The sequence below is a fragment of the Dermacentor variabilis genome, chromosome 7 (assembly GCF_050947875.1).
Source record: "Dermacentor variabilis isolate Ectoservices chromosome 7, ASM5094787v1, whole genome shotgun sequence".
Classification (NCBI taxonomy): domain Eukaryota; kingdom Metazoa; phylum Arthropoda; class Arachnida; order Ixodida; family Ixodidae; genus Dermacentor; species Dermacentor variabilis.
Genome location: NC_134574.1, coordinates 168354473 through 168370780, shown reverse-complemented (window position 1 = coordinate 168370780; position 16308 = coordinate 168354473). Strand labels below are relative to the sequence as shown.

Genomic DNA, 16308 nt, shown 5'->3' with positions numbered 1-16308 from the left:
CGCAGTAAAGAAGCGATGATGGTAATTTCTACTTTCACCCTTTTTAAACGGGGTGGCGACAGTCGCCTAGCCTGCTTGATGTAATCGGGCATTATACGCATTTATTGCACCTCGCGTTCTTCCTATCCCTCCGTGACCTCCTCTCCGCTAAAACTTCTCTCTACATATCGTACTGTCGGTAGCGAGCGCCATTTCTCGACGGCTCCCCTGAACTATACGGGAACCGCCACTTGAATGGGAAACGCGCGACACGGCAAAAGAATTGTTCTAACGCCACAGGGTAATCTAAACGTGCTGCAGTGGCACATGCAGACTCTGGTTCCCACTACAGGTTCTGGAAATGGCTCGTTCGATCGGAACTCTGCAGCAGTCGCAGGTTGGAGTGAGGGACGCAGGCTCGTGTCGCGAGAATAGTTCCAGCATTTCCTTATCGCTTATTGTTCGAAGCAACGTTGTGCGACAAGGTTATCGAGAAAGGATTGACGATCGGTACGTTTGAGCAGGGGAAGCACAGATAACAGTGCAGGCAAACTTGCATCGTACAGACTTGTTGACCCATGCAAAACCCATGCTCGGCAAATATCCGAGTTGGCTCGGCACGTGAACGGCGTGTCCGTCCCTCAGTATACACCACGTGTCCCAAGTGCAGGCTGATACCATCACAAAACGCCTGGACTGTTCCTTTGCTGTGAGCGTGGCACCAGTTGGCCTTTTCCTTCTTGTCCTCCGTGTTCCGCCACGAGCTGCGGACTCACTACGATCTTCTTCGAGAGGGCTGTGTTTTTGGTGCGGCCTCCTGTACGTATACGTGCCGGGCGCTCTGCTCTCGTCATGTCTTCCTGCCCACGATACCTTGCCACATGCTTTGCGCGCGGGTTCCGTTTCTGCGCTTCGACGGTTTCTGGTCTCAGTGTCATCGACACGAATCCCCCTCGCCTTGCCCGCACACCTCGCTTGCTCGCCATCAGAATCCGCGCACAAGGGAGGCGCAGTGCGATTGTACGGCGCATTGCTTCCCTTTAGACCGGACCGATATCTCCGGCTTCTTTTTAAAGCGAAGCTGTGTAGGCGTAGCACCCGACTTCGCTGATGTGCTGATACAGGACCGCACTCGTAACGGTTCGGCTTGTACGTAGCTCCATCTGTACGCTGCCCGTACAGATGTGCCGGGGACTGCGTCTGTTCTCTACGGAATTACGCCGCCGCCACAAATACACGACTTCAACCACACTGTTCCTTTATTAAAGCGACGCTCTATATGCCTTCTTTCCTGCGGTGTGGCGCTTCTGGTAGGTCAGGGTCTTGACCACCAAGGTGGCCTGGTCCTGGTCCTGGAGATCGTGCAGTAGCAAACCAGGCTTATCCCGGAGATTGTGTGATGAAATGTGGGCACATTCAAGGAGACAGTGTAATGCGCGGTCTCGTTGGTCGCGTGGTAGGAGTTTCGGCGCACTGCTTGTTTGCCGAGATATACTGCAAAACGCACTGAAGACGAACAGTTTCATACCCTGCTATAAAACGGTGTATAAAACGGTATAAGTCGATCTTCGGCTTCGCACGTCGTACTATAAGTGGAGTCCGGCGCCACTACACTTGCAATTACCCGGCCTTGGAAATGCACGCACTGCGGTCCGGGAACTGGAAAAACTTGGAATAAAGCGATACTTTGGATAAGGTGATTTTGTTGTAATGAATTCTGTCCTATCTGTTTTCGCTTAATGTTTGTTGCCGCGCCATTCGCCGGCGCAGGCCTATGCACTGCATGCATGCTGCGTCTGCGGTGTCCGTCTCAACGCCCTTGCGTTACGTGCTCCTCAGCGCGTGCCGACTAGGCTAGCGCGCGCACAAAAATAAAAACAAATAAAATAATAAATAAAAACACGGCGAACGAAGGGCCGCAGGCACGCGCCATGTTTTTCTTCCCTTGTTGCTTCCGCCGGTTGGTTCAGCCGCCCGCGGCTCCCGCGAAAGCGGATGTTTGCTAAAATCGGCCAGGTGCGCGCCGCACTCTGGGGGAAGCCAAGCCAAGCATGCGCCTTTTGTGCGTGCGTGTGTGCGTGCTTCCGCCTACATGCTACGCCTATATGCACCATGCAGGAAAACTTTATTTTGCGAGCGTGTAGGAAGCCACGCAACGTTTATATATGAACCATACATACCCTATCTGTATGACGCCGTCAAAATCTGGGACTGAGGGCACGCTCTCTTGTTTAATTTTATATTTTTCGTTTTTCCCTTCAAGTCTAACTATAGATCAGGTATAGTCAGCACCGGCTGTTGACAAGGCATGCGTAGGGTTAGGCTGTAGTAAAGTGCACCACAGATGGAAATAATGGAGACGGAAGAAAAGGGGAGCAGCGCGCAGTATAGCGCAATAGGCTATGTAGCACGTTATTTGGTTGAACACATGCGCCACGAAATATCTTCACCAGCGCTGCTGTTCGCGTATACGCATCCTGTAACGCGCTATGTACTACAAATGAGTTTCTACTGCCTTCCGCACGGGCTTTCTATTACGTACATCGCGTAGCTATATAGTATAGAGAAAACTGGCTGACTCCACTTTACGCCTGCGTTCGTACAGGCCTTCGTGCAAATGTACTGTTACGGATATTCTACCTAGTGCAGAGTACAAAGGTCAGGCTGATGCCACGCAAAGCCTCAGAATTTCCCGAATTGGGGATCGAAGGGTTAGCGGGCTTCCACACTGCGAGAGTTACATATTTGAAGATACACTGTTTCAACAAGGCGACCCGTGTTCGTCAGGGCAAGTCCACTGACGAGGTTACGTTACTTTGTCGAAATGTTGGCCCAACTTGGGACATCTCTCGTCCGACAGCAATTGATCGCTTCAAGCCTCTGTCTTCTTCGGACTTGAAACGTCGCGTCTTGCATTAGTTCTGACACCTTACGCTGTTGGTCACAGTTAAGTGCACATGCTGTACCAGACATGATTATAATTTAATGTTGTGCAGCATTTCATCATAGTGTTTGAGGAAAGCCACAGAAAATCATCACGAATTCCTTACGAATGCTAGCGATTTTGTATGTGGTATAAGCCGTGCTCTCGCATTTCATCGTGCGTGATATTTAATAGCCCCTGGAGTGAAAGTATATTGGGGGCAGCGAGCACAAGGCCAACAACAGTCAGTGTGTAGAGTTTGTTTTCCTGCCTCTTACGGCACCTCCTCCTACAGCTGGCTGCGTACTATGCGGACGCGTCTCGCGGTTCATCGTCAGCTCTGGTTATTGGTTTTCGTTCGTGCTTCCTCGTTTCGTCAACACCTGCACTGCGCACACACTCCCGGGGAAAGCGGCCTAACCCGAGGATGCTGGGGCACGCGGAGGATGCCGCGAACAAGGCCGCGGCCTTTGCTTTTGTTTTCCTCCGGTGCCATGCTTTTGTTTCTTAGCAATCTGTGTGCACTTCTCTTCCTACGTCTCCCTCTCCCTCCAAGCTGGTGTATTTTCCGTCTCCCGAGGAGTGAAAGAGGACTCGTTCTTCTCTGACCGAGCGGATGTTTGCGTTAGAAGCTCGCACGCAGCGTGCTGGTGGCGCCGCAGCGGTGCGCGTCGTTGACGTCGGCCTCTCGTTTGCGCTAGTTTGTTTACAGGCCATCCTTTACAAATCGCTCGTAATGGCGACCTCTGCGCGGGTTATTAGCTGCTGGGCGCGCCACGCTGGCGCCTTCGGAGGCCTGCTGCGTCCGGGCACCTCTCGAAAACACGGCGGGACACTGGCTCTGTTCTTTGCGCGAACGCGCGCTTGAGAGAAACAAAAACGAAGCGCGTGTGTGTTATAAAGGAACAGCGTAGATATCTGACGAATACGAAAGTGCAGCCATAGAGAAAGGTGCAGCACTGTGTGCGTTTTCCTTGCGTCCCTCCCTCTCTGTCTCTCTCTGTCAGATTTCTGTGCTTTCCACACTAACGATGACCAACCAACAATTGAAACTCGAAACGTTGCGCAATTTAGTGTGTGTGTGCCTGCGTGTGCGTCCGTGTGTGCGGCAAGGGAGGGGGGGGGGGCTCCTGCAAAAAAAAAAAAAAAAGTGCGAGTGAAATTACTTGCAATACGCAGTGCGAGCTTTTTCGCTAGCTGTGTTTGGTAACGCGCGGTACAGTGGCGCCATATAGCATGCACTTAGCGAATGACGGATGCTGCATTTAAAAAAAAAAAGAGCTTTTATGCATGCTTCTTGTTTCTTTTTTTTCTTCTTGTCTTCTTTTGTCTGCGGTTCACGTGTGACACATAATAGCCTTTCAGACAAGCTGACATGAACTAGAGCGAACACTATACAAAAGAAAGAAAAAAAAAAGATTAAGACCTTTTGGGATGGGGTCCCGTATCCTCACGGACATGTGGCGGTCACGCGCGCAGTTGCGCATTAGCTTGCGGACGTGCGCCCATATCCTAATTATGCGACAACTTGTAAGAACTGGTTGCAAAAGATCCTGCGTCTTCTCGTTCTGCGCATCGGGATCTCGCCGGTTTTGCGAGCAAAGGTCAGGAGCGCGCCTCTCTGCCGGAAAGACCGTAAATTCGCCGCGCTGAGCTTAGCGTAGACGGGTGTCCTTGCGGATTTGGGTCGGTTGATTTCTGTGACTCACGCAATAGCAGCGCTAGGGCGCGCAATAGATCGCCATTGCCCTGCATGTGTACATATTTAGGTCCAGTCAGCCTTGTACAGCGTGGGTGTACGTCGCGACTGGTTCCGTCACTCTTTTCATAGCTGGACATGGGAAAATTTGAGCGAAATGGGGAAACGGCGAAAAATTCTCACTTATTTCACGACCCATAAACACGCAGCCTTGCTGCTGAAGTGTGCAGGAAGGGCTCGTATGTTGCACTTCACACTTTCGTTTCGTGTTCGCGTGCTTCGGATGCTTATTTCTTGAGCCACCTCCTTTAGTTTCCGCATTCCGAAAACTTCCGTAGCCAGGTGGGTGCGACGGATGCCCCGAGAGAGTTGACAGTAAGTTAAGTAACGAGAATGTATCAAATGCATACTGTTGCGACGAACCATTGACAAAGCACAATCACAGAGGCAAGCCGCAGAGCAAGAGCGAAGAAGAGATCCAAATTCAGGTGCACAAAAAGCAATTCGAGCGCTGCGGATATTTAAGTTCACCGCCCGTAGGGACAGTGAGGGTGGTGATTTGGGCAGGTTGATTGTTTATAGGGGATTTACATAGTGGCATACAATGACGCAAGGAGTGGCTATAGGATACAGGAAACTCTTTGTGTGTCCTTTGTATCAAGTGCAACCTTGTCTGTCAGCGCTAGCAGTAGTGACAGCATGGTCGCGTTGTGAGCGCAGTGTTTTCGTCTTCGCTCTTCTTTCTTGCCCCTTCTACAACGTTCGGTAGCAAACTGGTAAGATTGACCTCAGTAGATCTTTTTTTTTTTTTCATTTGCTCTCTCTGTATGGCGTCTGTTGAATGAGCGAATTCTCGCTTATCACTATTTGTTGCAGGCCTACTTGGTTCACAGTTTACATGGTGTAAAACACTTGAATCGACCGAAGCAATAAGCCTCACTCGCAACTACGCGCTTTCGTGTCTTCACATAGTTCCTCGTCTTTTACGCCATAACGAAGCCTCTCTGGCATGTTCAGTTCGATATATAGTATATCTTCGTTGCAGGGACGCATAGGACTGGCGCAGCGACAAGCTCTTTTGAAATATGCAACGCGGATAATTTACATCGTTAATAACTCTTCCATTTGTTACCTATTTATCGCGTGTGGATGGCGAACCGTGGAACTCCAACGTGTCGCTGCTTTTCTCTTCCCGCAGCGTCGCTACGCCGGAGCCGCTCGGACGGCGGCGGCGGCGACACGTCCTCGGACGAAGAGGAGTACGACGCGGCGACCGGCGCGACGCTAGCCGACGGCGTCTCCTCGCGGGCCATAGCGAATGGCGCCTGCCGTCGCAACACCAGCGACGTCGAGGACGACGATGAAGATGATGACGAGGACGACGAGGAAGTGCGCGACCTGACGTGGAGTGGTCGCGGCGTCGGCGGAGGCACGGGCGGTGCCGGAGGCGTCGGCGAGGGCGTCGTGAACGGCGTTCATGGTTCGGCGTCGTCGGCCGCCTCCTCCGCGCGCTCGTCGTCCCAGCGGTCCTCGTCGTCGTCGTCGACCGCGGTGGTGCCCCCGACGCCCGTCGAGTTCCGCGCCTCGCCGCCGCTGCACGTGCACCGGCCGTACAACGGCTCCCCGCCGCCCAAGGTGTTCCACGCAGCGCCGGGCGTGGTTGGCGGCTTGTCGTCATCGTCCTCTTCTTCGACCACCTCGGTGTCCTCGTCCACGGCGTCGTCGGGCCCCACGACGCTCACGCTGTCCGCGTCCGCGCACATCCCGGCCTTCGAGGTGTGCGCTGTGAGCCCGCGCAAGCGCCACCGGCAGGACCGGGGCGGAGGCGGCACGGCGTTCGGAGTCTTCTCGCTCGTCGACGGCGGACCCGTCCAGCGGCCATGCCTGGACTTCGAGAAGATGCAGCAGGTCAGTGGCTTCTCTCACGCGCGCCTGTCCTCGTCAAGACAGCACTGCTGCGCTGGTGTGGTTTTGTAGCATTGCGGGAGGTCGGGAATCGGGGATTCCCTGCTGTTCGCTTTCAGCAATTATAATTTTGCGCGTAGTTGCGTGCCCCAACATCCATCGCCATGGATGCCTCGCCGGGCGTGTTTTCTTGTGCGAGGAGACGCTGTTGAATTAGGGAGACGGGTTGCTATAGGAGGCTGCAATAGTTTTGTTCTGTTGCGAACACGGTTGTAACGGCCGAGAGCCGAAGCATTGATTGATTGATTGATCTCTCAGCACCAGCCATCACAAGTATGCTCGGTCGGAAGTGCGCTGGTGTGAAGGGTGGCTGTCAAATAAGACCTCTTTGTTAAGCCAGGCCACAGTGGTGCATCGAAACAAATCAGCGTAGCGTAGTCGTCAACCGGCGCGTAAAGGAGGGTAAAATATAATTTTAGACCATTTCTAGCATTTATGACCTGATGTTGCTGGACGGCGTCGTACCATTTCTTACAAACTGTATCGCCTATCTCAATCACGCCACTAGCCCGGTCCCCCACACACTGGTACCGTCGACTTGCGGTGTCACGGCTGTACTAGTAAAGAGTGGCGCATGTTAATAAGCGTAAAGAGTGCGGCGGTACTGTCGGTCTGTTCTCTTGAAACAACTTTAGTCGTTCTGTCTTGCAGCGAGAGTAGGGCAGTGATTTATTTATTTATTTATTTATTTATTTATTTATTTATTTGTCGCCAGGACGCGCATTTTCTTTTCGCAATGTGTAACTCGTTTCCCGGCCCCAGGGTTAGTTCTATTAGTGAAAATATAAATACCCAAGGAAGTGGATGGGAAAACGGCGCCGCGGTAGCTCGAATGGTAGAGCATCGCAGGCGTAATGCGAAGACGCGGGATCGTTCCTGTTTGTTTTTTTTTTTTGCCCACTTTCATTTCCATTAATTTATCATTTCTTCAATTCGATTATTAAGTAGAAGTAATTTTCCCTATGTTTTCCTTGATGTCCTTGCTGGATTCTTATGATATCGTTTCCTCTTTCGTCACTTCCACCTTGCGCCTGGCTAAGCAGCCCGCGGATCGTCACGCATTGCCCTCTCTCTCCTTTGCCTCAATATGTGTATGCTCTCGTTCCCGGGTCACTGAATACAGAAGACCTCTGGTTTCCACACACTCCGTTGCTCAGCGCCTGTTACCTCCCCGCATTATGCGCACCATAGACTCGCCGAAGCATAATTTTACTGTCCCTGAAAGGGCGCACCGAAAGTGTTGCGCGCCCCATTGTAACAGCTCCTCTCTGTGGGCTCTGCGTTCGTGCTCTCGGGGGCCCCCTGAATGCGCGCGCGATCACGTGGCGCAACGTTCCGCTTCAACGGCGTGTGCTTTCTCTTCTTGCTGTCGCTGCTCTGCATATTCACCGGGCCTCCATCGCGTGAACCCTGTAGCACAGCGTCTAGCGTGCGCAGCGTTAGCAGCGCTGCTGTCATCTGCATTGCCATTGTGTTCCGTCACATATATTTATGCTTATTTTGTGGGACGACCTCCGGCTCGTGCCCGTGAACTGCGGAAATTTGGAGAGGTCTCTGAATAGAGGTCTTCGTGGCTTACCTTCGTGTGGTGTTCTTATTTTATTTTATTTATTTATTTATTTTGTTATACGGCTCAAAGCTTATCCGCCGCCCTGCTCATGAATGATCGGTCGCCATGCCACCCCGCTGCACGGACGGGGCCTAGGCATCGGCTGACGGCATTATTACGGCGGGACACAGAGTTGCGAAACTAACTCCTTGTGTAAATTTCAGTTCGAGAAATTATATATATATATATATATATATATATATATATATATATATATATATATATATATATATATATATATATATATATACGTGTGTGTGTGTGTGTGTGTGTGTGTGTGGTTAAATGTTGCGCTTGTGTTCTGTTGTTGCTGGTGACATAAAGCCGTACGCGAGCTGCATCTGCTTTTCTTTATGATGATATTCATTTATTTGCTTAGTATTTCATTGTTTTATTCCTTTCCGACTTAATAAAGTTAAAACAAACAGATTAGGTCGCATCTTTCCTAATCCAGATGTGGCTTTTACGACGTGATAACCAACCGGCCATCGAATCTGAACTTCGCGTTTCCGTTCCGACATTCCGAATGAACTGTGACGCTTAGAAGTATGTGCACCCTCTGTATCTGCGTACTGCTAAAGTCCTGTGATGCGGTGACTGCCCTATACGCCGGAGCCATGGCCGAGGGCGGCAAGACGACGAAGAGGGGGAAAAAGGAGAGGGCGTCCGTCAGCGCCATCAGCCGCCGAAGCCGATCAAGCGGGCGCTAATTTGGCGCCGCGGGGCCGGCCTTCCGGCTGCGCGCTCCCCGAAGAGGCAACACCTCGCTTCCCTTGCGCGCTCCTCTTCCAGTACCACCTATTGATTGGGGTCGCCGATGGAATGGACATTTCTGTGACGCTCTGCGTTCGGCGAGCTTGCTTGGTTTGCCTTTCCCTTCGATCAGTATAGTTATCCCCCTCTCGCCGTATATTGGCATAGGCCGGTACACTGTGTTTCGGCAAAACCGCACAGCGCCGACAAATGTGGAGCTGCGATTGTCCCAGCATCGATGAAGGCTTCGCTTGTATAGGACGACATTTTCTCTCCGGTGTCACCGGGTATATGCGATTTTTGTTTCCGTTGATTCGTTCCGCGTAGTGTACACATACAGCGCTGAAGAAGAGATAAAAGGCTAAAGAATTGTTAGAAGCGCTTTACGTATAGCGACGTCTGGCAGCGAACAACTCTTACTGAGGTGCGGAATGTCCACGCGACATAACATAGCAGCATTTGCTTGCTTACGCGTCGGCTTTCTTTTTTCTTTTCGTTGACCAATAGTTTTAACCAGCTGCCAGTCATGCTGGCTCGAGAACTCCGCGCTGGCGTGCAGCAGCTGGGTTCTTCACGCTTGCTGCGTGCGCGGGAGGCGTCGGTGTGCGACCAGCTCGAGGTGCGCAATGGCGCTCGTACCGCGGTGCGTCTGCTCGAGTTCGTCGGCCTGCATCGACGTTCTTGGCGTCTTACACGAGTGGTCGCTAAACCGCGCAAAGCTAGCGAAGCGTCGGTGCGTCTCGGCACGCTGATTATTAACTAGCGCTCACGTGGATACTCTACAGCTTCCTCAAATACTGTACGCTGTTAGCGAAGGCGTGAATCGGCGCGTTTGTGTCCGCCAAAGTGGTCCCTTCCAATTCTCACTGTTCCGCCTTTGTTTTGTCGGGCGGAATCGTATGAGCGCGCCTTCAGTGCCACTCATTTCCCACTCACTTCCAGGCGCCCCTTAGAGCAGTCAGCAGCGTGCCGATTTTGCCCTGGAACTGGCCGATCGCGGCCGCTACGCGCGATGCCGGCTTTTCGGCTAATTGCAATCGCGTCTTGGGATTTCTTTCCCCGTCCCCTCCGCGATCGTTCCTGTCTCATACGAAGCGCTGTCCCTCTCTCTCTCTCTAATCTGTTCTGCGACCCTCCTTCTCGACGTGTTTCGTGATGCGGGGCCGCGGCACCGTCGATGCTCGGTGTGTCGCTCTTAATTCCCCGTCCCCTAAACCTCCTCATCTTCCCATTTTCACTCTCTCTCTCAATCCCGCCTTCTCTTTTCTATGTGCCCTTGCCAGGTTTGTTAATTTGGCGCTGAACTTCCGTCGGCTGACTTTCTCGCTCCCCCGTCTTCGAGCTCCGTTTCCAACATTGGTTGTGCTTACTATCGTAACGTTTTATTTTTTAATGACTTATTCCCTCCTCTTCGGCGAGACTTGCTTGCTGCTGCTGTCGTACCTTTCGTGCTATGATGGGCTGCGACGTTTCGCTTCGTTCTACCCTCAGCTGACCACCGCCATTCCTCCTCGCACACGCTCGCCCCCCCCCCCCTCCCCCCCACTCCAGTGCTACTGCTACCACTATAGTCGTCACCGCACGATAACGTTCGCGTGTTCGTGCCGGATCCTCTGGCAGCCATTAGCCTTTCCGGTCTCCTTTTAATTTTTGCGTTATTCTTATTCCCTCTCTCTCTCTCCCTCTCTCTCTCTCCATCCGCATTGGCACTGGTGTGTCCGCGTAGCCAACTTTTTGCCGTCTTAAACTTTGTTTCGTCACTTTTCTGTATCCTTTCTCTTCTCAGTCTCCAGGCGGCCGCCGCCGCTTATCGCGCTGACGGTCATGCTATCCTCGTCGAGCCGGTGCGGAGGTTTCTCCGCTTTCGCTTTTGTAGCCGTTTCACTCGGTGCCAAGGACGATCGTTTATCTCGTCTCTCTGCGTTCGTTTATCGTATATTATTTTTTCTCGTCTGTCTCCCTCACCTTCGCGGCGTAATGGAGGCGCGTTCGTCATCCTGTCGAGTCCGCTGATTAGCCCGATGTTTCCGTTATGCCGTCCCTTTAATGTACTACAGACTACGACGGCTTGGCCAGCGTTTGATGACGTCGACCTATCGTGGCAGATATACGTCTCCCTTGCCACTTTGCCAGAGGAGCAAAGAGGCACTAAACCTAAGTGCTGAATCGGTCTATCGAACGCCAGATCAGTATTTAAATGAAACATTCTGTGCCTCCTCTTCTTTCGTTTTCTTTTTCGAATCACCTTTCGTGATATCGACTGCAATACGTTTGGGAGTGCTGCCGTGACATGTTTAATGCTGTCGCCCGTATTTGCGATTCTGATTATATTGTGCCCAAGTACTGCAGTGCCGTTTCTTGTCTCGCCGGCTTTAATAATAATAATAATAATTATTATTATTATTATTATTATTATTATTATTATTATTATTATTATTATTATTAATTTAAAAATTTCCCAGAAAGGAGTTGCACAGGAAATTCAATAACTGAACAAAAACGCTCATATCTGTTGTGTGTTCCGTCATTCTGTAATACTTTTCTGTTTCTGCACGTTTGGTTTGTATTAGCTCCGTGTACACATCTTATGCTCTGTTAAAATACGTATTCGCGAAATCATTAATTTATTGTGTGTGTGTGCGCGCGCGCCTGTGTGTCTAGGCGCTCACTGTTTTCCTGTTTGATTGATTTATTTTTAATCGTATTTTGCTTGGGATTCTGTCGAAGGCATTTCCGACGTGTCCTATGGTGTGCCAAGCACCGCCGCTAGGTAGCACAATAAGATACATCCGTTAGCAACGTTAGCTGTTTTGTTAAAATGCGTCTGAGCACATCACAAGCATGCGCGTGTGCGTTTTCGTAGAGTGTTGGTTTAAGAGTGACACGGCCCACGAATCGCCACACATCCACCGTGTAAATGGAGGCAGTCGCTCTGCGCCGGAAATTTAACTTCGCTGATGCGCGCACTGCGAATGTGCGCGGACGCGTGGGTAGGTTGCAGCGCGTATCGCGGTGCACGTGTGTGGGAGGTGAAGAGGTAACCCGTCTCTGCGCAGTTGTGAGACTTGGCGAGCATGTCGTCTTTCATCGTCACAGTTTACACGTTGTGCGGCCACCTAACCACATTCGCGGTTGCCGTGTTGAAGTACGCACAGCTCGAGGTGTGCACGAGCTGCTCCGAAACTCCATTTCGGATGTGGATGAAGCAATTTCCGCATAAATAAGGTAAACTCAATCAATTGTTGAATGGGGTGGTAGTAGCTCCGCCCGAGGCCCTGGATTTTAGAAATTAGACAGGTAGGAGTTCGGTGGCGTAAATGCAGGGAAGCCGCCACAGGATGAATCGACGAATACTCTTGTATAGAATAACCAACTAATCGAAATTGGAAGGCGTGTTTTGCACGCACCGTGAATCTTGAGTGCCAGAAATGAACACCGAGAAAGGCGAAAAAATAACTAAGTAGACTAACGAGCTTGGTGCTACCAGAACACTTCGTTTCAAAGAGGATGGTCAAAATCCTTCTGTACTTGAGTCCTTAATCCAACTGGGTGAATTGCCCGCGAGTGTTCGTCTATGTCCCAGACGGACTACACGTCTTTCCTGCGGCTCACTTCTCGTGGGCCCTAGCAAAAGTTGGGTTTAACCCATTGTTTGCTATATTAGTAAGAATGGTGTTGGTAATCGACCAACGTTGTCTGAACCGCAAGGCACCCACAAACGAGAAGCTTCATGCGTGCCTCCGGTAAGAACGAAAGCTCGCCCTCCCCTCCCCCTTCTCGCCCGCCTTGTTCACTGCTAATCCGTTTGCGCGATCCTTGCATTCAACGGGTGTCCCGCAGAATGGAATTGAGTGCAGTGGTCGCGAGCCTTTCTGGCATTCCCCGCAGCTAGTTCGCTGGCGCGTGCCGTTTCGCGGGACTGCACGTAGCTGGTGAGGCGGTGTCTGTAGAGCCTGCCACCACACGTGTCGGTTCCTGGCTTCGAGAGTTGGGCTACGACAAAACCGCACATACACGCTCCTCTCGCTCTGTATGTGTCCACTGCGTCCTTCCTTCCCGTCGGGAAGTGATTTACGATTGTCACAAGCGACGAGCGAGACGGCTTTGTATTTATTCTTTTTTTTTTCTTCGTGCCCGCGAGTGCGGCAAGCCGACTGTCGCTGCTTGCGTTGACGACGAAGGCGCGCTGGAGTGGAAAACACCGTGTTTACTCGCATACAGGTCGGGCACGAGTACAAAATGATTTCTCCTCGTATGTTACCCCTTCCGCCCGAGTTTACAGCCGCGTGAAAGATTAAAAAAAAAGGGGGGGGGGGGGGTTGGAGTGGAGGAGTAGACGAGCTGATACTAGCAGACCTCTGTCATTTCGAAGAGTACCTAAAAAAAGAACCGTAATATTTTTGTGGTAGCCGTGAAAGCAGAGCGACCCGAAACGGAAGGGGCTAGGCGTGCCAGATGTGGCACTGTATTTTGGATTTTCACGGTGAGAACAGCCAGAGGCTTGCAGATTACATTTGAAGTCCATGCACTGCCGCCATATCGTTCCTAATCTACGTGTTAAGAACACTTCGTCTTGGTCGTACTGCGCCTTCATCGTATACGCACATGTCGCTTCCCTTGGTTCATGGAGGTTAACGTCTAGCATCGATTCTGGGGCTTTTGACCACACGAGTGCTTGCGCACTTTAACCTCCAACTAAAGCGGCCGGTGATCGAACCCGCACCATAGCCACTGCGGCGGGTATCGCTTTGCTTTAAGCTCGTGATTATATATATATAGTACGCACACACGCGCAGGAAGCAAGTGCTCGACCTATATTTGGATGAGTGCGGTACGTGTCTCGCTTGCCGAGCGTTGTGTCGCGACGCTCCCGCTGGGCTGCTAGCGATGCGGAAGTCGTTATACGCCATACACCAGTTCTTCGTCTACGATATTTATTATACACCCCTCCCCTCCCCCCATTCTCGTCTATTGCGCTGTGAAGGCTCTTCCTTTGTCGCTCTCGCCATTTGCGCTCTGCGAGCTTTCCGTCTCCCGTGGCATGCAGCAACGTCGTCATTGATACAAAACGGCGACCCGTGTTCAGGTGTTGCAGCCGTTTCGGTACATTCATATCACATTCGTATTCAGTGTCAGGGCCGAGACAGCATTTTAATTAACGTGTGGTTGTACGGCATGCCCTATAGTGCCGTGACCATAATCCACTGTTCAGTCAACGATTCCTCCCTGTCTAGTTTTATCTGATAGGGACAGCGGATATGTAAGGCAGACGAGATTGACTCATACAAGCGTTGCGTTTGTACGCATTGACTGTCCATTTTCCTAGCTTTGCACATCTGCGCTATACCGCAGTTGCGGCGCAACCATCTGTCGGAAGCGGAGAGGGCGCTACTTATTGCAGCGAGTGGCTTGGCTTGACTGTGTAGACTCAATTTGAGCGCTGCGGCAGCAGTTTGCTTTGTGACCCTCTAAGATTTCCGTTGGCATGTGTTTCGTATACAAGTATGTAAACAAAACAGCATTGCATCTTGGCCCCCACACAGTCGACAATGTGTGCGCTTTGTTAATGTGTTCGAAATGAGAAACACGTCGCGTACTTTGAGCTCGCGTCTGTAGCTTTTCTCGCGTATCTAAGGATAAAAATTTATAAAGCTACACTTTAACGACGGAGCACGGCTTGTAGCGGCTAGAAGTTCCTGCATATTATCGGGCTATTGGAACTTCGCTGTCTGTCCATTACCAGCGAAATTTAACGGCCGGTTTCAGATAGCGAAACACAAGTCTTTGTATCGACATTAAAAAAGTATGCATACCACCAACACACCTGAGGGCGCTGAGAACCAGGGGCCGGATTCGCGAAGAGTTTAGTTTGTAAGTTCTCTTCGCTATTGGCTGGCCGGCATCGCTAATAACGGATGTCCAGCACCAGGATTGGTTGGAATTGTTATACGATAGAGTAACTGTAGCGTGAGAGCTTTTTGTGCCCGCTGGCACAGTTCTTTGGCTTAGCGCGGACCGTCCGCAGTGCGCACTGGCGCTTTGCCCCTTGCGCGCCTCGGTGTCGTGTCGGGGCTGCGTCGCGTCAGACGGAATGTGTCGCCTCGCAGGTGGCAGCCAGATGTCGCCCCGTTCCGCCCTTCGCAGTGCCCGACTCTCTCCTTCCTCCCGAAGGTCTTGTTCCAAGTGCGCGTCTCGCGCTGTCCTGAGCAAATGGACGGCCACACGCTGGCGCAGCGCGGCTTCGGTTTCCTTGCCGGCTCGGCCTCGACTCAGTGTCACCGTCTCTGTGCGCTATTGCGAAAGCTATATAGGCGTCCCGCTCGTGCAGGCCGTTCCGCAAAGCAGCTGCTTGTCGCTGGAGAGCAAGGACGTTTCTAATGTCGAGTGCTAGACTAAAACGCGACAATGACTGCAAAAAAACAAAAACAAAAATACAAGTGCAGCATCCCCTAGCTAGGGATGGTGGCGGGAGCGAATTCTCGATTGTCCCTTCCGAAAATGAATTGCCACACCTGGAAAGGGCCGGGTTTTAACGTTGTTTTGTGAATACCTGGGTGGTTTGTTTTAGCTTTAGTATAGCGCGATTCCAGTATATCTGCGAAACTGACGATAAACATTCATTCAGAAGTCAGCGCTTCTCTGTCTCACCTGCTATTCGTTGACCTCTGCGCTGTAGCTGCTTGAATATGGATTGTCAACTAGGCCGCTCTTATGAACCAGACAATACAGCTGACGTCGCTCACACCGGATCACGAAAGCCCGGACGCGACTCGTAGGCTTCGCTGCACTGCACGCATTTAGTGAGGCTCTGCTGTTTTTGGGGGGGCCCTGCCTGAACAAATACCCTCCCGTTACCCCCTTGGGTAGGGGGTGGGGAGGACATAACCGAGGAGGGGGGGAGGGAAGGAGGACTCGGGGGTCTTCTGTGCTTCACAGACACTACTTCCTTGCCACTCTTTGTAACCTATAATGCATTGTCGTTGAGAGGTTGTCGAAACTACAGAGCCGATGATCGGCATCCGTAGGCAGTAGGATATTCGGGCTTGTTTTACATTGTTCCAAGCTCGCCATTTCGCCGTCTGTTAGGGCTTGCATGATTCCACTACCGCAATCCTTAGTCGAGCTCAAAGAACGCCTCAGCGCTGCGGTGCAGACAATTGACAGGATTATGCTACAAAATGTAAGGAATGAGCTCGATTATCGTCTGAACGTGTGTGGTCTCACCAAAGGGGCACGCTTGAACATTTGTAGATGGTGTATAAACTTGGTGAGTTTGTGGTTCTTTTCATATACCTTCGATGTGTGTACGTGTAATACTTTTGAAAACATAGCCTTTTTAAAATGAATGATTCATTTATGCTAGCCCTCGTCTTCTGTCCT

The 16308-nt window shown here is 51.4% G+C and overlaps 1 protein-coding gene across 4 annotated transcripts in view; it reads left to right on the top strand.

The window, feature by feature from the left end:
* The window catches only part of Reph (Regulator of eph expression), a 153468-nt gene that overhangs the window by 87139 nt on the left and 50021 nt on the right, over nucleotides 1–16308 (top strand). For all 4 annotated transcript variants that reach the window (XM_075700260.1, XM_075700263.1, XM_075700261.1 and 1 more), the window contains one exon: nucleotides 5800–6509. In XM_075700260.1, coding sequence (XP_075556375.1) covers nucleotides 5800–6509 — 710 coding nt within the window. The remainder of the gene's footprint in view (nucleotides 1–5799; nucleotides 6510–16308) is intronic.